Genomic DNA, 16,851 nt, shown 5'->3' on the forward strand with positions numbered 1-16,851 from the left:
TTTAATTAAAATAACTTTAGCAACACCGAGAGTAGGAGTTGAAGAGGTGGCAGTAAAAACTAAACTACCTACATCACAATTAAATGGAACAACCTTCCTTGAAACACTGCGATAACAGCCAGGTTATTCCCATCTATTCCCAACACTGCTCTGTAAACACAACCGTCTGCCAGGGTCTTTCGTGCCCCACTTAATATACGAGGAGAGGGAGAGGGTCCGCCATACTTTTGCATTCTGCTGCAAAAACAGGATTGCCTGCAGGGGTCATGTCTGGCCCTCTGATGCTCAGCTTTGATGTACAATATTTTTGTATACACTGATTCGCTGTGTATGGATACAGTTTCACATGCAGTGCCATGATAGGTAGTTATTGAGTCACACACACACAGACACAGACACACACACACACACACACACACACACACACACACACACACACACACACACACACACACACACACACACACACACACACACACACACACACACAGACACAGACACACACACACACACACACACAGAGAGACACAGACACAGAAGAAGGACTTACATTGCCATGGTTGATGAAACCGTGTTCCCTGGCGATGCGGTCCGCTTCCTCAGGCCCACCATTGATCTGGACAGCCCAGGCGTTGGTGTAGACCTCTGCAGCATCAGTCCACTTCAGTTCTGCCGTCAGGAGGACAAGGACTGTCCATAAGTGCAGCAGGGCCACCCTGGCATCCATGAACAGCAGCACACTTCACAGGGCAGCCTTTCCGGGCAGAATGGGGCTGCTCTGCGCTACTGCCGCAAAGTAGAACAGTGTCCTAGAGATGAGAGGACGAGACGGCTTTAACACAAATACGGCCTTCTTAACTGGGTCACCGTTGGGCCTGAGTATGCCATCCAGAATTCAAACTCCCAAGACTGAAACTACAATAAACAGCACATCCACAGTACCGTATCATGCATTATGCTAACCTCACCGCTCCATTGTCAGACAGCAAACACTTCTTCATAAATGTGCAAACAAATATATTAGATCAAAAGAAATGGGTTCTGCTGAAAACAGAAGTGTTGTCTTTCTTTTACTTTTTCCAGAATGGTTATGTATGATAATGATATACAGTAGGCATGTTGCTGCAATACAGAATGAGCTTCAAGCAAACCAGTACACAGCGACGGTAGTTTTGATTCGTCGCTCTATTTGAGTCACAGGAAAGAAGCCCGTAAGTCACACATAAAAAAGGGAAAGCCGTGTGGGAAGTGAATGGACTTGGGAGTGAGAGGGAAGATGATACGATGTGGGAATCTGCTTTGTATATCGGCCCATCCAGAAGAAAGATTTAGATGCATGTCCAGTCCTCCTGCTGATGTGGCTTCATGGTGCCAGTCAGTGAGGCAGTCCCTGCTTCACTGATGTGGAAAGAAATAGGAGCTACTTTCAGTGTTCAGGTTCAGCCATTTGAATTGAGGAAAAGTAAGTCTGTTGTGTTGTTTTCTGGCAGGTTTAAAAATTCAAAAAGGAATTTAATTTCCAATATAAACCTTTGTAGCCGGTACAAAGAGAAGAAAGATGGAGAAAGGCTGGTGCGCATAGGGACAGGTTGCTCTAGTCAGTATATTTTTAAATATCTAGTTATGTCTGAATATGTCAATACAAAGGGGCAACAAAAGTCTGGCTGATCATTCATTCTCCCTAAAAGATGAGCTCTTTATTTTAAGCACTCAATGGAGCTGTTCTCATCTCGCCGCCATGCTGTTGTTGTGCTCACAAGATATATGGATATATATGCAGATGTTGATGATCTTTGCTCAGCAGTTTTAGGCTCCCGAGGAGATAAACCATCTCGAGTCCAAACACCATGTGGTCTCTCCTCCATCTATGGCCACACTGAGGACAAATTAACATGTTTATCCCCACTCTCTTACGGCAGAAAGTCCTCGGTGCTGTGTTCATTGTCAGTTTCAAGTTGTGGAGTTTGACGACCGTTTCAGGCTTTAAGGGGCTGCTGTGAAGCGTTAGACTTTCAGCCTTGCTAATGGATTTTTTTTTAAGCAGCAGCCTATCTTCTGCAAGCTAAGGCAAACCTGCAGTAGAATAGACAGCTCCACTGACTGGGCCTGGGTGTGTGTGGACTCCTCTTCGGCATTGAGGGTGAAAGAAAAAAGCGGTGTATTCTCACAGTGTATTCCAATGAAGTGATTATTTTGCAGAAGGTGACAGTTTACCTCATCACCGAGTCTCTTCCCCTCCTGACCCCAATAGACAGCATGTAACAACAGTTACATCACATGGCAGCACAGACCAGAAGCAACGGGTCCAGGCATACATTTCAGGGATATGACGACATGTTGCCCGTGGCCTTTGGATACTCTCAGGAATCAGAGGTGAGGTTTCACACTATAGCTTTGGTTTGGATCATCTAAAATAAACTCCTCTCAGGGAGTGCATCCATATTGATTTCAAACACTTAATATGGTTCCACTCTAATAACGGCTTGTTCCTGTGTATAGCTTGGCAGCAGGGCTGGATAGGCCATCTGGCATACCGGGCAAATGCCCGCTGGGCGTCCAAAAACAAAACAAAAAACTTATCTTTTTGGACGCCGCCCGAAAATATGCTACCATCGAATGGCCCATAAATCGCCCATTGGTCCATTTTCTATACAGACACAGGGCTGGCCCAATCAACAGAGAGAGAGGTTTGCTGAGCCTGGATACTTGAGAGATGGAAAAACGGAAGGGAGGCTGGGAAAAATTATAGAGAAAAGAAAACGAGACTCGAGGCAGATGCTGCCAAATGTGTCAACATTAGGGACATGTTTGCTGCTGCTCAAGTTTAATGTTAACGTTACCACAGCAGCAACAGGTTGAAGAGGAGGCTGGCAGAGAGGAGCAGGAGCAGCAGATACAGAGGAAGCAAACTTTAGTTGATCCGGTCAGGAAAATATAGCTACAGACTATAGCTACAGCTGGCTGACGTTACTACACAGCTAGCTTATTTTAAAATGAAAACTCTTTCAGGTAGAAAAGACGCTGGCAACAAAAGCAGTTTTGTTGTCATAACAATGTTACTACAACATTTTCGCGATAGTACAAAACGTTAAACAGGTGAATAAGCTAACTACCCAAGACAACAACACTGTCAACATGTTTGAATTCATGCACATATCAATAATCAGTTGATGTGTTTGTCGTAATGCACTTGATGACAATATAATTAGCTAGCTAGCCAACCACACAAGCTAGCCAACCTACTTGCTACGCTAGCTACCTTTAGCTTTTCAGCCGGACAGGTCTTGCTTGTGATTGGTCAGCTGTCAAAAAGTGCTTGACGGGCGTTTTCTCTGAGAAGTTTAACTTTTTCAACTGGAAAAGACGCTCTGAGCTGCAGAAAAATACGCTACCGATGGTGGAGTAAAACAGGGCTCAGCACGGTCTACTCCATAGGATTATAGTAAAACGGACGCTGGCAGCTTAAAAATACCCATAGTGTGCACACACTGTTGTTGGGTGTCACATTTTCATATATGTTGAATGTTGTTTGTTTTAATGTGCGGAACTCAGGAAGAATAGCTGTCACCAAGATGGCAAATAAGTTAATGGGGATCCAATTCAACAAATAATCATCTTAGAGGGCTTATAAAGATGTCGATGTGTGATGCATGATGACTCCAGTGATGTCATTCAGTGACCTACAGTATGGCAACAAGAACAAAAAGCTGCATTATTATTATTATTATTATTGCAAAACTAACAAACATACAAAGAGAATAGAACATGTATAGCCTACAAAGAGCCAATGTATACAGACAGCCACTATGTCAAATACAGTAGTACAAAGTAGGAGCAGATACTTATAGTTTTAATAGCTTTATTGTTTTGGACCTTGTTAAGTTAAAGTTAGGCCTACTTGTAATCATCTCTCCTTGACTCTGTATGTCCAGGCAAGTCAAGCTGCAGTTGGAGTGGAGGCTAAAACAATGAGGAAGAACAGGGTGTAGATTATTTTGCCCGCCCTGACCCTTCATTGAGGCAGGCTCCCAAACAAGAGGCTAAAAGCCCTGTTGTGAGGAAGGTGTTCACCAGAGATGGAAGTTGCAGGAAGTGGCTGACATACAGTGAGGGACGTCACAGTTTGTTTTGTTTTGTATGTCTCTCTCAAAGGCTGCCGTCATTTGTTTGAAGAGAAGAAATTTCACTGGAGTGGACTTCACACTTTCTCTTTGTTTAGCAGTGAGTTTACAGTATGCTGTATTTATTACTAGTACTAAATTATTTGAATTTATTATTTAATATAATAAAATATTTGAAATTATTCTTTGACTTCTGGTGCTTTTATTTGATAACATTTTACTTCTACTGTACTTGAGTCAAGTATGGAGATTATGGCCACCACCGCCAGTCAAGAGTGAGTGAGTACACTGGTCTATTTGCACTGGTACCATTGCTTACTGCATGTAGTCATCTTTGTAGTGGTTTGGGGGAATACTGTATATATATGACTGTACAGCACGTTATATAAGACGTATTTTTGTGCTGGTGGGTGTGGTCCGGGCCTGTCTGGGCCAAAAATGCCAGGGCCTAATTGTTGTCCCAGTCCAGCCCTGCTTGGCAGTGGACAATTTGAAAACATCCACACTATTTAAGGAGGAGAAGCTTGCTGAATCTGAATATGTACTGTGGCTGGGCAGATACATCTAGGAGTGGGTGTGGATTGGAGAGCAGCAGCACAGGTGGTGGAAACATGACATGGGGCTGTCACTCTTCCTGTGGTGCAATCCTTCTGAGCTCATTAGATGCTATGCTGGAGTCACAAGAACCAGAGCAAGGGGTCTGCTGTCACCAAGCTAGCGAGGGAGGAATAGATGGAGAGAGAGAAGGGGGTATCCCTCCCCCACACGGCATTACAGAAAATAACGGGCACATAATAACGCCCAAAACACCTCCTCTCAAAACACAGCCTGGAGAGGAGTTAACAAGAGACTGAATACTCTTACAATATACATCAAAGGCCTGAAACTGAGGTGAAGCTTCAACCTCCAAACTAGGGGAGAACCTAAGACCGTAGACTCCAACGATTCTAAACTACAACAAAAATAGAAAATCAGTTGCATAACCTCTTTCCAGATTAACGTTGTGAGTAAGTGAGCTGGTGGAAATGCAGCGGTGGATAGGTGACAAGCCGATGGTCTGCTGAAATAACACGACAGCTTTGAATTATTGATTCCCCACCTTCTGTTTCCAGCTATTGACAGAACTCAAAACGTAGTTCAGTAACTCACGGCGACAAGAACGGCAAGAAATAGTTGTCAAAGATGCCCGTTTGAAACAAATCCCTATATGGATCTCAACAGCAGGAGAAACACCCACAGGTGGCTCCTGGCAAAAGATTTAGCTGAGCAATTCTGCTGGAAAATTCATCATGAGCATCTGAGCAATTAATTACTTCACAAATTACTTTGTACTTTCTCATTTGATCCGATCACATTTAAAATCAGATTTTCAGAGAAATTCTAGTTTGTGAGCGTGCTATCAATTTAGACGACCACGATTGTGCATCGCACAGAAAGACGTTACATCATCATATTGAATTATCACCCGACCTCAATGACAGCCGAGGTGCGTTTGACGAGGGTGCCCTTCACCCCCCCGGACCTTTTCCGGTGTAGCTGCTCAGTGAAGTGCAACCAGAGAGGTTCTTGTCCTGTGAGTAGAGAGGGTGATGGATCAGCAAAGCATCAATGCTGTGCATTTATTATTGTCTGGATATCATCATTGGAGAGCGTGGGCAACAGTGTGGAGCGCTGCTGGATATTCTACGGACTTGCAGCTTTCAGGAACAATAGCTTTTGATTTATGAGCCAGACTGCTTTAATTTGAGTGCGCAGAAATCTAGCAAGATCTGGGGGGAACACACACACACACACACACACACACACACACACACAACACACACACACACACACACACACACACACACACACACACAAGGTTCATTTATGGCCTATACTGACATATCACAGAATATTCATGTTGCCCACCAGTCAAACAGATAATGTCACCACTCACCACACAATCAATATCATGGCAACGAGTCCAGCACATTCTAATACTCAAAGTATAGCCCAGCTCTAGATTGACCTCTTTTAAAGTGCTGGTTATTAATTAAATGTTCCCACCCATCTGGAAAATCTGTATGACCAGGAAAACCCTGGACCCCCAGCGGCCCCAGAGAAACTGCTTGGTGAACATCAGCAGAGGCCGACAGTTGAATGAACATGTCTGCAAGTGCAAATGTGCAGCACACGCATTCAGTTACCTTTCGCTCCATGAGCATGTCTCTGGAGAGACGCAATAACTACAATGTGACAGAATACCACATCTACTCTTAATGGAGGGGAACAGGCGATTTCCATTGGCAATGACAGGCACTCTAAGCTGTGACGGACCACATGCAGCACTCCAGCTCCAATTCAGGCCCAACAGACAAATCAACACCCACTAGGCGCTCTGGGCTGCACTCTCACAGAAAACCAAGGCACAGGAGAGAACTGCAGCATTTGTGAAGGACCACTGACAGCCAAGCATCCTCTCCTGCGAGGGGAAATTGCTACAATTTAGAGGTATGTTGTGCTCTGTCCAAACACCGGCGTACAGCTAGAAGTGAGCTGTGCGTTCATCGTCAGAGACACGCTTTTAAGTGAGCGGGAACGCCGTGACTAAGTGTCACTAAAGCCTGATCCATCTTTGCTTCCAGTGCCTAGGAGCGGCGGAGATGGGAAAGCCCGATAAAAATGTTGTCTAGGACAGCAGCAATGTGTCCAGGAGCAAGAATCAATTCTGTAAGTAATGTCCCGCAGAGAGATCCAGCTACCTGAGTCTTGGCATTGTTCGCTGTGTCAAACGTCTTCTCATCCACGACACTTTCTGTCCTACTTTATAGATGAGTTATGTTGTTGTGTGACTTTCTACTTCTCTCTCTCTCCACCACTGGATTCCTGCTTTATGCTTCTTATGAAAAGATTTGCTCCGAAGAGTTTGCTATTGAAGGATTACTAGCATTGTTTAACACAGCGCTGGCAATAAATCAACAGAGCTGTAGAGGTGCATGTAAACCACACAGTCCGACTTCCTCCAGCAACATACACATGGGAGCATCTCTTTTTTAAAAGCGTTTAACTAGATATTATCAATTTATTTACTGACCTCGGCAAGATTTAGACACAACAAAAACAGGCATCAAAAGATTCGTTTCATAGGGTAATCTGTGATACGATGAGGAAGTGTGATCCAATTGAGGAGGAAGCTTAGAGCAGTGCTGTGCCTCAAAAGCGTGTGACCTTGACTTCCTCCCTTGTTGAGAACCCACTGGGAGTTGCACTTGAGGTAACAACATTGTTTATCAATAACAACAACAACCAAAGGACACCATAGGATGAGTTATAGCCCCTGAAGTTGAGTTTCTTCAGCTCCTTGGTCCAAACTGAGCACACTTTACTTTTCTTAAAATAGACACACGTATCTGATGCCAGTGTGAGGATGAATAGTGGTCTAAATAAGATATGCCTCTCCTGAGGTCAAACTAATTAAAAAAGGAAACAAAGAAAATGTACGAGCCTTTGCACAAGAGAGAGAGAGAGAACAACAAATAAACATAAAATAAACAGAATCGCGACATCCTGCAGAAAAACTGCACAGTAAATACAAGAGTTTCAACACAAACACCGTTATCTTACCGACAATAAACTTCAACGGGGAAGCGCCGCGGACCAGCCGGTCAAGTCATGTCTCCTTCAATAAATACAAAAAAGATCCACCTGTGTTGGATTGAGGAAGCCTGTTCCGCGCACTGGGGAAGGAGTTACCCGACTGGGAAGACTGGTGAGAGCCGTCGGCAACGCTGAGCAGAGACTTTATGCAAAAAAAGCCGTCATGCTTTCCGCAAATACTCCCATTGTTCCCACCCACTCCACCTCCCCGCCCCGCTGTAACACACCTGACTCGCGGCTTTCACAGAAACTAAGATGACAAGAATAAAACGAAGGGTCCAGCTAGCCTTCTCATTATCTTCTTCCTCTTCTTCCTCCTCCGGGCGGAGACTCTCCTTTCTCCTGAGGTTTGACTTTCAACTTTACATCTAACCTGAGGCGGTGCGTCCTCTACTTAGTTCAGGAGATGATTAAAGATGCGACCCGATCACGCCCATCCTCCTCCAGGTGCTCCGTGCAACTCTCCTGTCTCGCTTGTTCTCCGCCACAAACTTGCCACCAGGGTCGTTATATCGTGCCCGGTGCTTCTTCTGAGTGGGCTTTGTTCAGTTGTTTCACATGACTTGTTTTTTTGCTCGGGTAACGTGCAGCTTGCATTAATTCAGACAATAAATAAATGGGACAGTGATGGGGAAAAAAATGGAGAATGATGGGGTCTGCGTGCCAATACAATATAACGGATCACTACTGTACGCAGATCACAACAAAGTGCTACAACCCATTTTCTCCAGGAAATACGTCACGTTTAGGGCCACTAAAGTGTCGCGTGCGCTTGATTTGTTTCCCCGCGGCCGCCGAGAGGGGCGGGTGAGTGTTTTCATGTTGCTCAAAATGAGGAATGCACGAGCCTAAGGTCACGTTTTTACACTTCATGTTCGTCATTAACAGTTTGTCTTCGCGAGCATGTCAAATTGATTAATTAATCAATAATTGTGGTGTAATATTACATAAGTAATCCATGACGTGCAACTGTAAACGTACACGTTTATAAAAGGGACTCATCTGTGCCTACAACGCTTCGATTAATGCTTTGCTAATGGTGTGACGGGACATTTATTCTAAATATAATGATTGTTTGCGTTGGTTTCAGCCTCTATCGTCGTTATTGTATCGTTATGAGGGCTCCCTGGACTGCGCTTGTACACAAAACACACGTCCTTGTTTTCAATGCCGACGGCTCGTCCGACGGTTTGCGACCCGGTGTGTGAGCGCCATCTTCCGGACGTCTGTCCAACTTACACGAACGAGTGAAAGACGCACACCGCCCGGTAGAGGGGGCCATAGCACACCGCTCTTCGCCTGGCTCACGTGGTTGGGTCCTCTCCCAGTTACACAGCCTGGTACGAGTGAAACACAGCTGGCTTTCAGCAGCTCTGCCTTTAGCGCGGGCCAAAGTTATCCCGGAACAAGGACAGCACGCATGTGCCGTCAACCCGGAAGTAGATGTTTGTGTACGCGGACGTATGGACAATTCCCCTGTCTCGCCAAGTTCTGACCAATTCGCTTTAATCAATGAAGTACACATCTTAGCACGGACTGAGCTAAACTCTGCGGGTTCAGCCAGTCGGAACCGGGCTAACCGGCCGTGACATGAGTCTACCTACGTGGGCGTCACGCCTGAGTGACGGCGACACAACAATCTGCTCCCGAAGAGCTGCGCTTTTGATTTGCAGACAGAGAACACAAGTGGGTAAATATCGTGCATTTATTGCTTCAGTAAACTCAGTACACGTGACTAATTTGTCAACGTCGCCTCGAGTTGTTCCGACACGGCGTGGCCGCTAATGTCTCTATTGTCCCGCCGTCTTATGTTGCAGAACACGTCCTGTAACTTCGAGGATGGACTTTCGCGGCAGGAGGCACGAGCGAGGCAGCAACTGGACCGACCCGGAGATAGTGGAGCTGCTCCAGCTGTGGTCGGGCGAGTCGGTCCAGATTGAATTGGAGAGCTCATTGCGCAACCAGCGCGTCTTCGACCGCATAGCCCACATTCTGCGCGACAAGGGCATCTATCGCACCGGGGACCAGTGCAGGGAGAAGATCAAAAAGATGAAGCTGGAGTACCGCCGCATTAAGGACAACCACAAAATGAGGTCGTGGAAGTTCTACGACGTGATGGACAGGGTGCTGGCGAACCGACCTGCTTTTACCTACTCCTCCATGGGTGGAGCTGTCATAGCTCAGCAGGTGTTTCAGAGCCACGGTGGGCCTGAGATCTACCTGCAGGGAGCAGCCGGCGCCTTTGGTCCCACTTCCTCAGGCGGGTTTCTGTTTGGTCAGCCTCCGAAAGCTGGAGATCCACTGGATATTAAATGTGAAGATGTTGAGGAGAGCATGCTGAATTCACGCGTTGCTCCCCCCGAGATGTCCTATGGATCTGGAGATGACCGGGAAACTGACGGGCAGTCTCTGCTGGGGCCGGAGGACTCTCTGGGTCGAGGAGAGAGCTCAACCAATGCAAGAATCTCCCCTTCAGGTTGTCATTCCAAATACTATGAGTTATTATATTGCAATCGTAACAAAGTAATTACCACAAAGCCATAAAGTGATGTGCAATTGAAAAGTTATTTCTCTTTTTCATACCCCTAGGTTTTAGTGACCTGAACATTGCCTGCTCGGCCACAGTTACCCCCCAGGTTGTTGGTGGTCCTGTGCCACAGGACACACCTGAGCAGCCCAGTGCGGAGGCTTCTTATCCCTCGACCTCCGTGAGACAGAGGAAGCGTCGCCTGAGCGGCAAAACCTCGTGGGGCCACGGGGGAGCAAGATGCGGCGGTCAAAAGAGCCTGGATAAAGCCTTGGCCAGCTTCCTGAAGTGGCAGCAGTCAGCAGAGGAGCGCCTCCTCTCCCTGGAGGAGGCGCGGCTGGAGAGGGAGCTGCAGGCCGAGGAGCGCAGGGAGCAGCGGGAGGAGAGTAGGGCGGAACAGGAGCGGCAGCACGAGCTCCGCCTGTTCAGCATGCTCACCGGGGCGCTGGCTGCTGTCAGACAGGGCGCACCGACCGACCCGTCCTTCTCACACCTCGCTCATCTGTCGGCATCGTTGACGACCACAGCTGCCACCTCTGTCTCGTCATCTTCATCTCAGCCACCTTCAGAAGCTCCCGCTGCACAGGTGGTTTCCACTCAGGCGACTGTAAAGTCAACACCGCCTACGTCTGCAAAGGCCGGCAGAAGGTCCCAGAATGTTTTGGCAACACCGAGAGGTGCAGAGCCTCTCGGCCATAGCGTGTACCTGTCCAACCGCGGCAACGGCATCCGACAAAATCAAGGCATTCTCCAGGAGAGCTTTGCCCAATATGCGATGGACAAACACCACGACACAGAGAACCCCGATGTGAGTCTGTGGCATGAGAAAATAACTTCCAGCTCTTATGTGGGAAAAAAGGACACCATAACAAACTTTTATTTTTCTCACTCCCAGGGTATAATCAACATGGCTACCAGTGAGAATAAGCTCTGCTATGATCTCCTTCATAAGCGGGTAAGATTAACGTTGAACTCGCATCCTGGGAATTTAATTATTCTGCCCGCATTCGCAAATTCATTTAATTTTCTTCTCTGCTCCAGCTGACCAAGCCTGACATGCTATATGTTGCCCCATCCTTGTTGCAGTATTCAGACTGGAGGTCACACCCATTGTAAGAGATTAAAGTGCACCTTTATTTTCAATAAAGACGAAAGGCCTCGTTACGTTTTAACGAGACCTTTCAAACTGAACCCGTTGCATAACCTTGTTTCTCTTTCAGCCTGAGAGAGGAAGTTGCAAAGTTCCTGACTCACTACTGCCGTTCTCCAAACCCGTTGAAGGCTGACAACGTGAGTGGAGAGTGTTGCTTTTGATGCTCACATTTAACACACGTTATGTGAACAGTCATTTGAATACATTATATAATTTAGTATATTACTGAATGATGTATATGGAAGGTGCGACAATACAATCTACCATGAATGTTTCAAAACACAAGTCAGTTTGTGGAACATGTAAAAACATAATACTCACAGTATTTGCCGTCGTCACACTTCAGAAGTTCATTATCAAATTTACATTCTGTAAGTTGACGGTATTTACTTTTTCTCTACAAAATGTGAGAGGGAAATACTCTACAACATTCATATTATGACAGCAGATAGTCGGCACTTCATACTACAACTTCATTCTCAAAATATGGACAACAAATTAATAATTATTCATCTTCAAGAGTTTAAACTACTGAACATTATTACATTTACTGTCGTGCCACCTGAACTACAATACAGTGCTACAATTCTCCCTATACATTAATCATTTAAAACTTCTTCAGAATGATTAGATGCACTTTTGACTTTGTGCTTTTCCACATGTAAAAAAAAAAAGCAGGAGTTTTCATTTTAAACTTCTTTAGAGAAACAATACATTTGTTGTTAGGGTAAATACAAGGGGCTGGGGCACATTGACTGCTTTTAATTGTGTTTCTCAGTCAAAGACATTTAATTTATTTTTACGACGGCAGCTTAAACGTTTCACATCAAAACTCAATCAACCAAAGTTAGACACAACACAAGACATTTCAGAAGAATCAAGTAACAAGACTTAAAACAAACAGTACAAATGTATTAGCCAATGAATTGGTAGAAAATTAGTCATGAAGCTGTATGCTTTAAGACAAATATATGCAGTCCACCTAGAACGGGCTCGGCTGCATTTATTGTTTTGTCTTTTTTGTATCACAAGTCCATCAGGATTGCTGTGGTTTGTGTAAAGAAGGTGCCCATCCCTTGACTTATGCATGTGTCCAGAACATTATGAAATAACTCACAAATAAGTCTTTTATAAATGTGTTATACTGCTGCTACAGAAGACACTCTGATTACAGCCATTTATTCTCTTAAATGAAATAGCAATGGGTTAAATGAATTTATCTGATTATCTCTGTAATGACTATAGAGACGCTAAATGCTGCAGCTGAACTAACATAGTTTTTCTGGGTAACCAACTTAATTTGCAGAGCCTTAATTGGATCTTTAATAACTCTCTCTGTCTGTGTGTGTGTGTGTGTGTGTGTGTGTTCAGGTTGTGGTGATGAATGGCTGTAGTTCCCTCTTCTCGTGTATTGCTGCAGTCATTTGTGACCCTAAAGGTAGGTTCAGGATCCACTGACGCACACAATACACCCACAGCTATACTGCATGAATACAAATATGTGCACAACAACTACAACAAAACCCTTTCTCTGTATTAAAAATAGCTGTATAAATGCAATACAATGGGGAATTTGTCGAATAATAATTTAAACAAAACCCATTTTATTTGGGCAGCTACATAAATGGACTCATTTACAGCAATGATACATATTTGTTTGTCAATACAAGCTATTTGAAAATCATAAGCCTCCCAAGGAGCCCATGTTTCTCTATTTACTACCAACGTGGATCATTTTGATGGGAAACCATTTATTTGTGCAAAATTGCTCAGATTAGCCCACTTTACAAAGAGTAGCTCATGTGGGTCTTGATGGATGTGTTTGTGTCTCAGTGGTCATTGTATGTTTCCTGTTGCAGATGCCTTTCTTATTCCTACTCCCTTCTACGGCATCATCACAGAGGATCTACATCTGTATAGTGATGTGAATCTCTTCCATGTTCCTCTGGGCTGCGAGGTAGGAAGACGGCGCCTGATTCCCCTGCACTGGTTGTGCTTGATGTGCTTGGGTTTCGCTCAGTAAGGTTTATTGCCAGTTGTCCAATTTGAATGTTGCCGTCTTGTTGTTTTTCATTTTCAGGCAGATGGCAAAGGCGGTCGACCCTTCCACCTTACTGTGGGCAAACTAGAAGAAGGGCTGAAAAGGGCGAAACAAGAGGTAATTCATGGATTAATTTATGCTGCAGCACTTCCTCTTAATTAACATTTAAAGAAGGCTTTACAGCCCAATTTCTTAAGACTTTGAAGACCTTTATATTTATTCCGAAACTGGTCATCTCTGTTAGGGTTTGACTATCCGAGCTGTGGTTCTGATGAACCCACACAACCCTCTGGCTGAGATCTACACCCTGGACGAGATGATTGCCTTCTTGGAGTTTGCCAAAAGGTGTGTTTTCTTTCCCCCTATCACCTCACGCTGCGACCTTACACTACTCTTCAGGCTCAAAGCAGCCAGAGCACTGCGCACAGTTCCTATGCGCTCTGTCCCTCGTACGGAATAGCAAGTGCTCTTGATGGAGTTTTATCACCTCTCTTAACTATCAGCATATTGTCAAGTGCAGCTCTGTGCCAAGTAGTCTCCTGCATCATGTTTTCGAAATCATCTTGCCGGAGTGATTCCCTCCATGGGCGCTTGCAGGCACCGAGCTGTTGTAACCATAAACCACAGGGCTTTTACCCTGACACAGGGCGCGGAGGGGACCGTTTTTTTACTTCAGTTGCATTTTCTTTGTCGTAAACAATGATTTAACAATATAAAACCCCGGTTTATTATTAATGCTGCACTGTATAAATATATTTATATTCTCTTTATCTCCACAATTTCCTGCTTTCAGAAATGAGCTCCACTCGATCGTTGATGAAGTATACATGCTGACGGTGTTTGACGAGCGTGTCGCCTTTCACAGCGTCCTCAGTGTCGACAGGTACTGCGCGAACCGCACTGCATGATTACTCCGTGAGACCTTTAATCATAACGACCGTGGCTTAACTGCTAATGATGTGCTCTTCTCTCAGTCTGCCCGACACACAGAGGACACATGTAATGTGGGGGATGAGCAAGGTACGTTCTGTTCTGCGCCGTGAGAGATTGTGAGATGTTTTATGTCCCTGCTCACAGGACAATGAAACATCGCGTTTGCTTTCACGGTCCTTTTAATCAGAAGCTTGTCGGTTGTCATCGTCCTGTCCGCATGTAAACGTGTCTTTGAGCGAGACACTGAAGTCGCTTTCTGGGCGCTTCCGAGCAGCCCACTGCTCACGAATGGGTTGGATGCAGATGTGGAATTTTATGCATGCATATATGTGCATATAAAAATAAAACCATTTCTACTGTTTCTAGGATTTTGCAATGGCAGGAACCAGACTGGGCACTCTGTATACTGAGAACAGAGACCTCGTGGAGGCGATGGCCCAGCTGGGCTCATTCCACGGTATCTCTGGAACCACCCAGCACCAGGTGGCACAACTTCTTAAGGACAGAGGTAAGGCCCGTCAGTCACACGAACACAATCCGCTGTCCTCACAGAAGCTGTCTTCTGTGGATTTAAAAATGTCTCCACTGGAATTATTTTGGATGCAAGCTTGTCAATGATTTTCATTTCATTTACACATACGTATTCTCACTTCACCCTCTCGTGTTCCAGAGTGGATCAGCGACGATTTTTTACCCGAGAACAGATGCAGACTGAAAGCTGCTCACAGTTACCTGACAGGAGAGCTGCAGAGTATCGGCGTCCCCTACCTGGACAGACCCGCTGCACTGTATGTCTGGGCCGACCTCCGAGAGGTACCGAGCTCGAAGTCACTAAATCAAATGCAAAATCACCCTGTTCCCTCCCGGTGGCTTTACGTGTCACTTTTATCTCTCCGCCTTGGTAGTACCTCAGAGAGTCGACGTTCGAGGAGGAGTTGTCTCTATGGAGGTGTTTCCTCAGACACAAGGTGGTGTTGAGCTGTGGTCAGGCCTTCTTCTGCTCCACGCCCGGCTGGTTCCGCATTGTCTTCTCCGACCAGCACCACCACCTTCAGCTCGGTCAGTCTGGAGTCTCGGTCTAGTTTATATATTTGTGTGTCGATGTTTTGTGTTAATCCCTCTAATTCCATACTGTGTCTGAAACAAGACATTGATTAGATCACACATTTTATTTAATTCATTCATCCAAAGGTTTGTGTTATTCCGATTAATGTTCTGCTTTATTGGATAGTTACTAGTTCTTGCAATGTTTTGTGTTATTTCAGGCTTGAAGCGAATAAGGGCGACCTTGAAAGAAATTGAGGAGAAAAGCACCAGTGCCTTTTCACGCTCTGTCAAAGAAGCCAATGAGGAGAGCGACAAATCAGTGGAAGAGGACAGTGCCGAGTCGGACAATGCTGCGGTTGTCAATTCAACGTCATCACCACACAGCAAGTCATCAGACCAGCAGAAGGAGAAGGATAGCCCTGTTCCTGACACGGCCTCGCTGGCCAATGAGGAGTTTCTGTTGCAGGACTGCCAAGCATCCAAGCCCGCAGACAGCCTGGAGTCTCTGATTGGCACTCTCAGGCACCAGATCCATGCCTCCGATTGGCTGGAGAAAAACACTCCAGAGCTGTCTGCTGGAGAGGACCCAGAGATTCTTGATGTATTCAAGGCTCTGCTGCAAAGTGCCAGAAAGTAAGCTTCGGATAAACTGGCACCAATGGAGCTGCCAAACTTCAAGAGCCCTTCAGCAGCCTTCTTAGTCCCTGTGCTTGTGGTGAAACGCTTGACACACCTGACACCAAGTCAAATCTAATGGCTGATTTTGAGTGAAGAAGAAACATTAGCTGAGAGCAGAGAGAAGAGAAGAAGAAGAAAGCAGGCAAGGCCAGGATGGAAGGAAGGAAGCACAGTACTTTTTTACCTGCATCTCAATACCGTAAGCTGCTAAAGGAGACGACCTTGCTTTTTGTTTATGTAATACAGACTGATAAAAGGCCAAATGTAAATCCACCAAAATCAGTCACGCTGTATTCTTAAACATGTTAATCTTAATCTGATTTGTATATCTTTATTATTTGATCAGATGCACTTTATTTGATCAGAAAGTATTGTACTTTCTGTAAATGTAATGATCTGTGAATAAAGGAATTTATGAATTCTTTATTTGACTATGATCTATCATTTAGAGTACATCTGCATTGCTTGGTGAACAACGAGTTCATACGTATTGAGTCGGTATGAAACATGCACCAAGAGCATTTCTGAGCACTTTCTTTTGGGTGGAATGTGAAGGCTGGTGGTATGACGAAGAGGAGAGACGCCATCAACCACATCCCCCTGTGCACCGCTGTGACCCACAGAGTGGGATTTCCTTTTTTACAATGCATAATGACACGCTGACACCCCCACACACGGTTTCTGCATGTGACATACACCAATGTGTGAGTGACAT

The 16,851-nt window shown here is 45.3% G+C and overlaps 2 protein-coding genes across 5 annotated transcripts in view; one reads left to right on the forward strand and one right to left on the reverse strand.

The window, feature by feature from the left end:
* Positions 1-8,406, reverse strand: part of furinb (furin (paired basic amino acid cleaving enzyme) b) — a 73,017-nt gene extending 64,611 nt beyond the window's left edge. The window contains exons 1-2 of one of the 3 annotated variants that reach the window (XM_056416830.1): positions 8,131-8,406; positions 551-809 (exon numbers count right to left, since the gene is read on the reverse strand). In XM_056416830.1, the coding sequence (XP_056272805.1) occupies positions 551-727 (177 nt within the window). In that variant the 5' untranslated portion in view covers positions 728-809; positions 8,131-8,406. Of the gene's footprint in view, positions 1-550; positions 810-7,724; positions 7,939-7,984 lie in introns of those variants that run through there. The other 2 variants (XM_056416829.1, XM_056416828.1) reach the window with 2 other exon arrangements.
* Positions 8,407-9,093: 687 nt separating this feature from the next.
* On the forward strand, positions 9,094-16,560 carry accs (1-aminocyclopropane-1-carboxylate synthase homolog (Arabidopsis)(non-functional)). Of its 2 annotated transcripts, none has more exons than XM_056416459.1 (16): positions 9,094-9,447; positions 9,575-10,233; positions 10,347-11,092; positions 11,180-11,239; positions 11,326-11,396; positions 11,505-11,574; positions 12,809-12,875; positions 13,297-13,394; positions 13,518-13,595; positions 13,723-13,823; positions 14,272-14,361; positions 14,453-14,498; positions 14,778-14,919; positions 15,082-15,224; positions 15,317-15,470; positions 15,677-16,560. In XM_056416459.1, the coding sequence occupies exons 2-16, from the start codon at positions 9,597-9,599 to the stop codon at positions 16,093-16,095; spliced, it is 2,922 nt and encodes a 973-aa protein (XP_056272434.1). In that variant the 5' UTR covers positions 9,094-9,447; positions 9,575-9,596; the 3' UTR covers positions 16,096-16,560. The 2 variants fall into 2 exon arrangements, with proteins under 2 accessions (XP_056272434.1, XP_056272432.1); XM_056416457.1 differs by having other exon boundaries at positions 9,094-9,443.
* Positions 16,561-16,851: the final 291 nt, after the last annotated feature.

This window comes from Pseudoliparis swirei, chromosome 6 (genome assembly GCF_029220125.1).
Source record: "Pseudoliparis swirei isolate HS2019 ecotype Mariana Trench chromosome 6, NWPU_hadal_v1, whole genome shotgun sequence".
In the NCBI taxonomy this organism is placed as follows: Eukaryota; Metazoa; Chordata; class Actinopteri; order Perciformes; family Liparidae; genus Pseudoliparis; species Pseudoliparis swirei.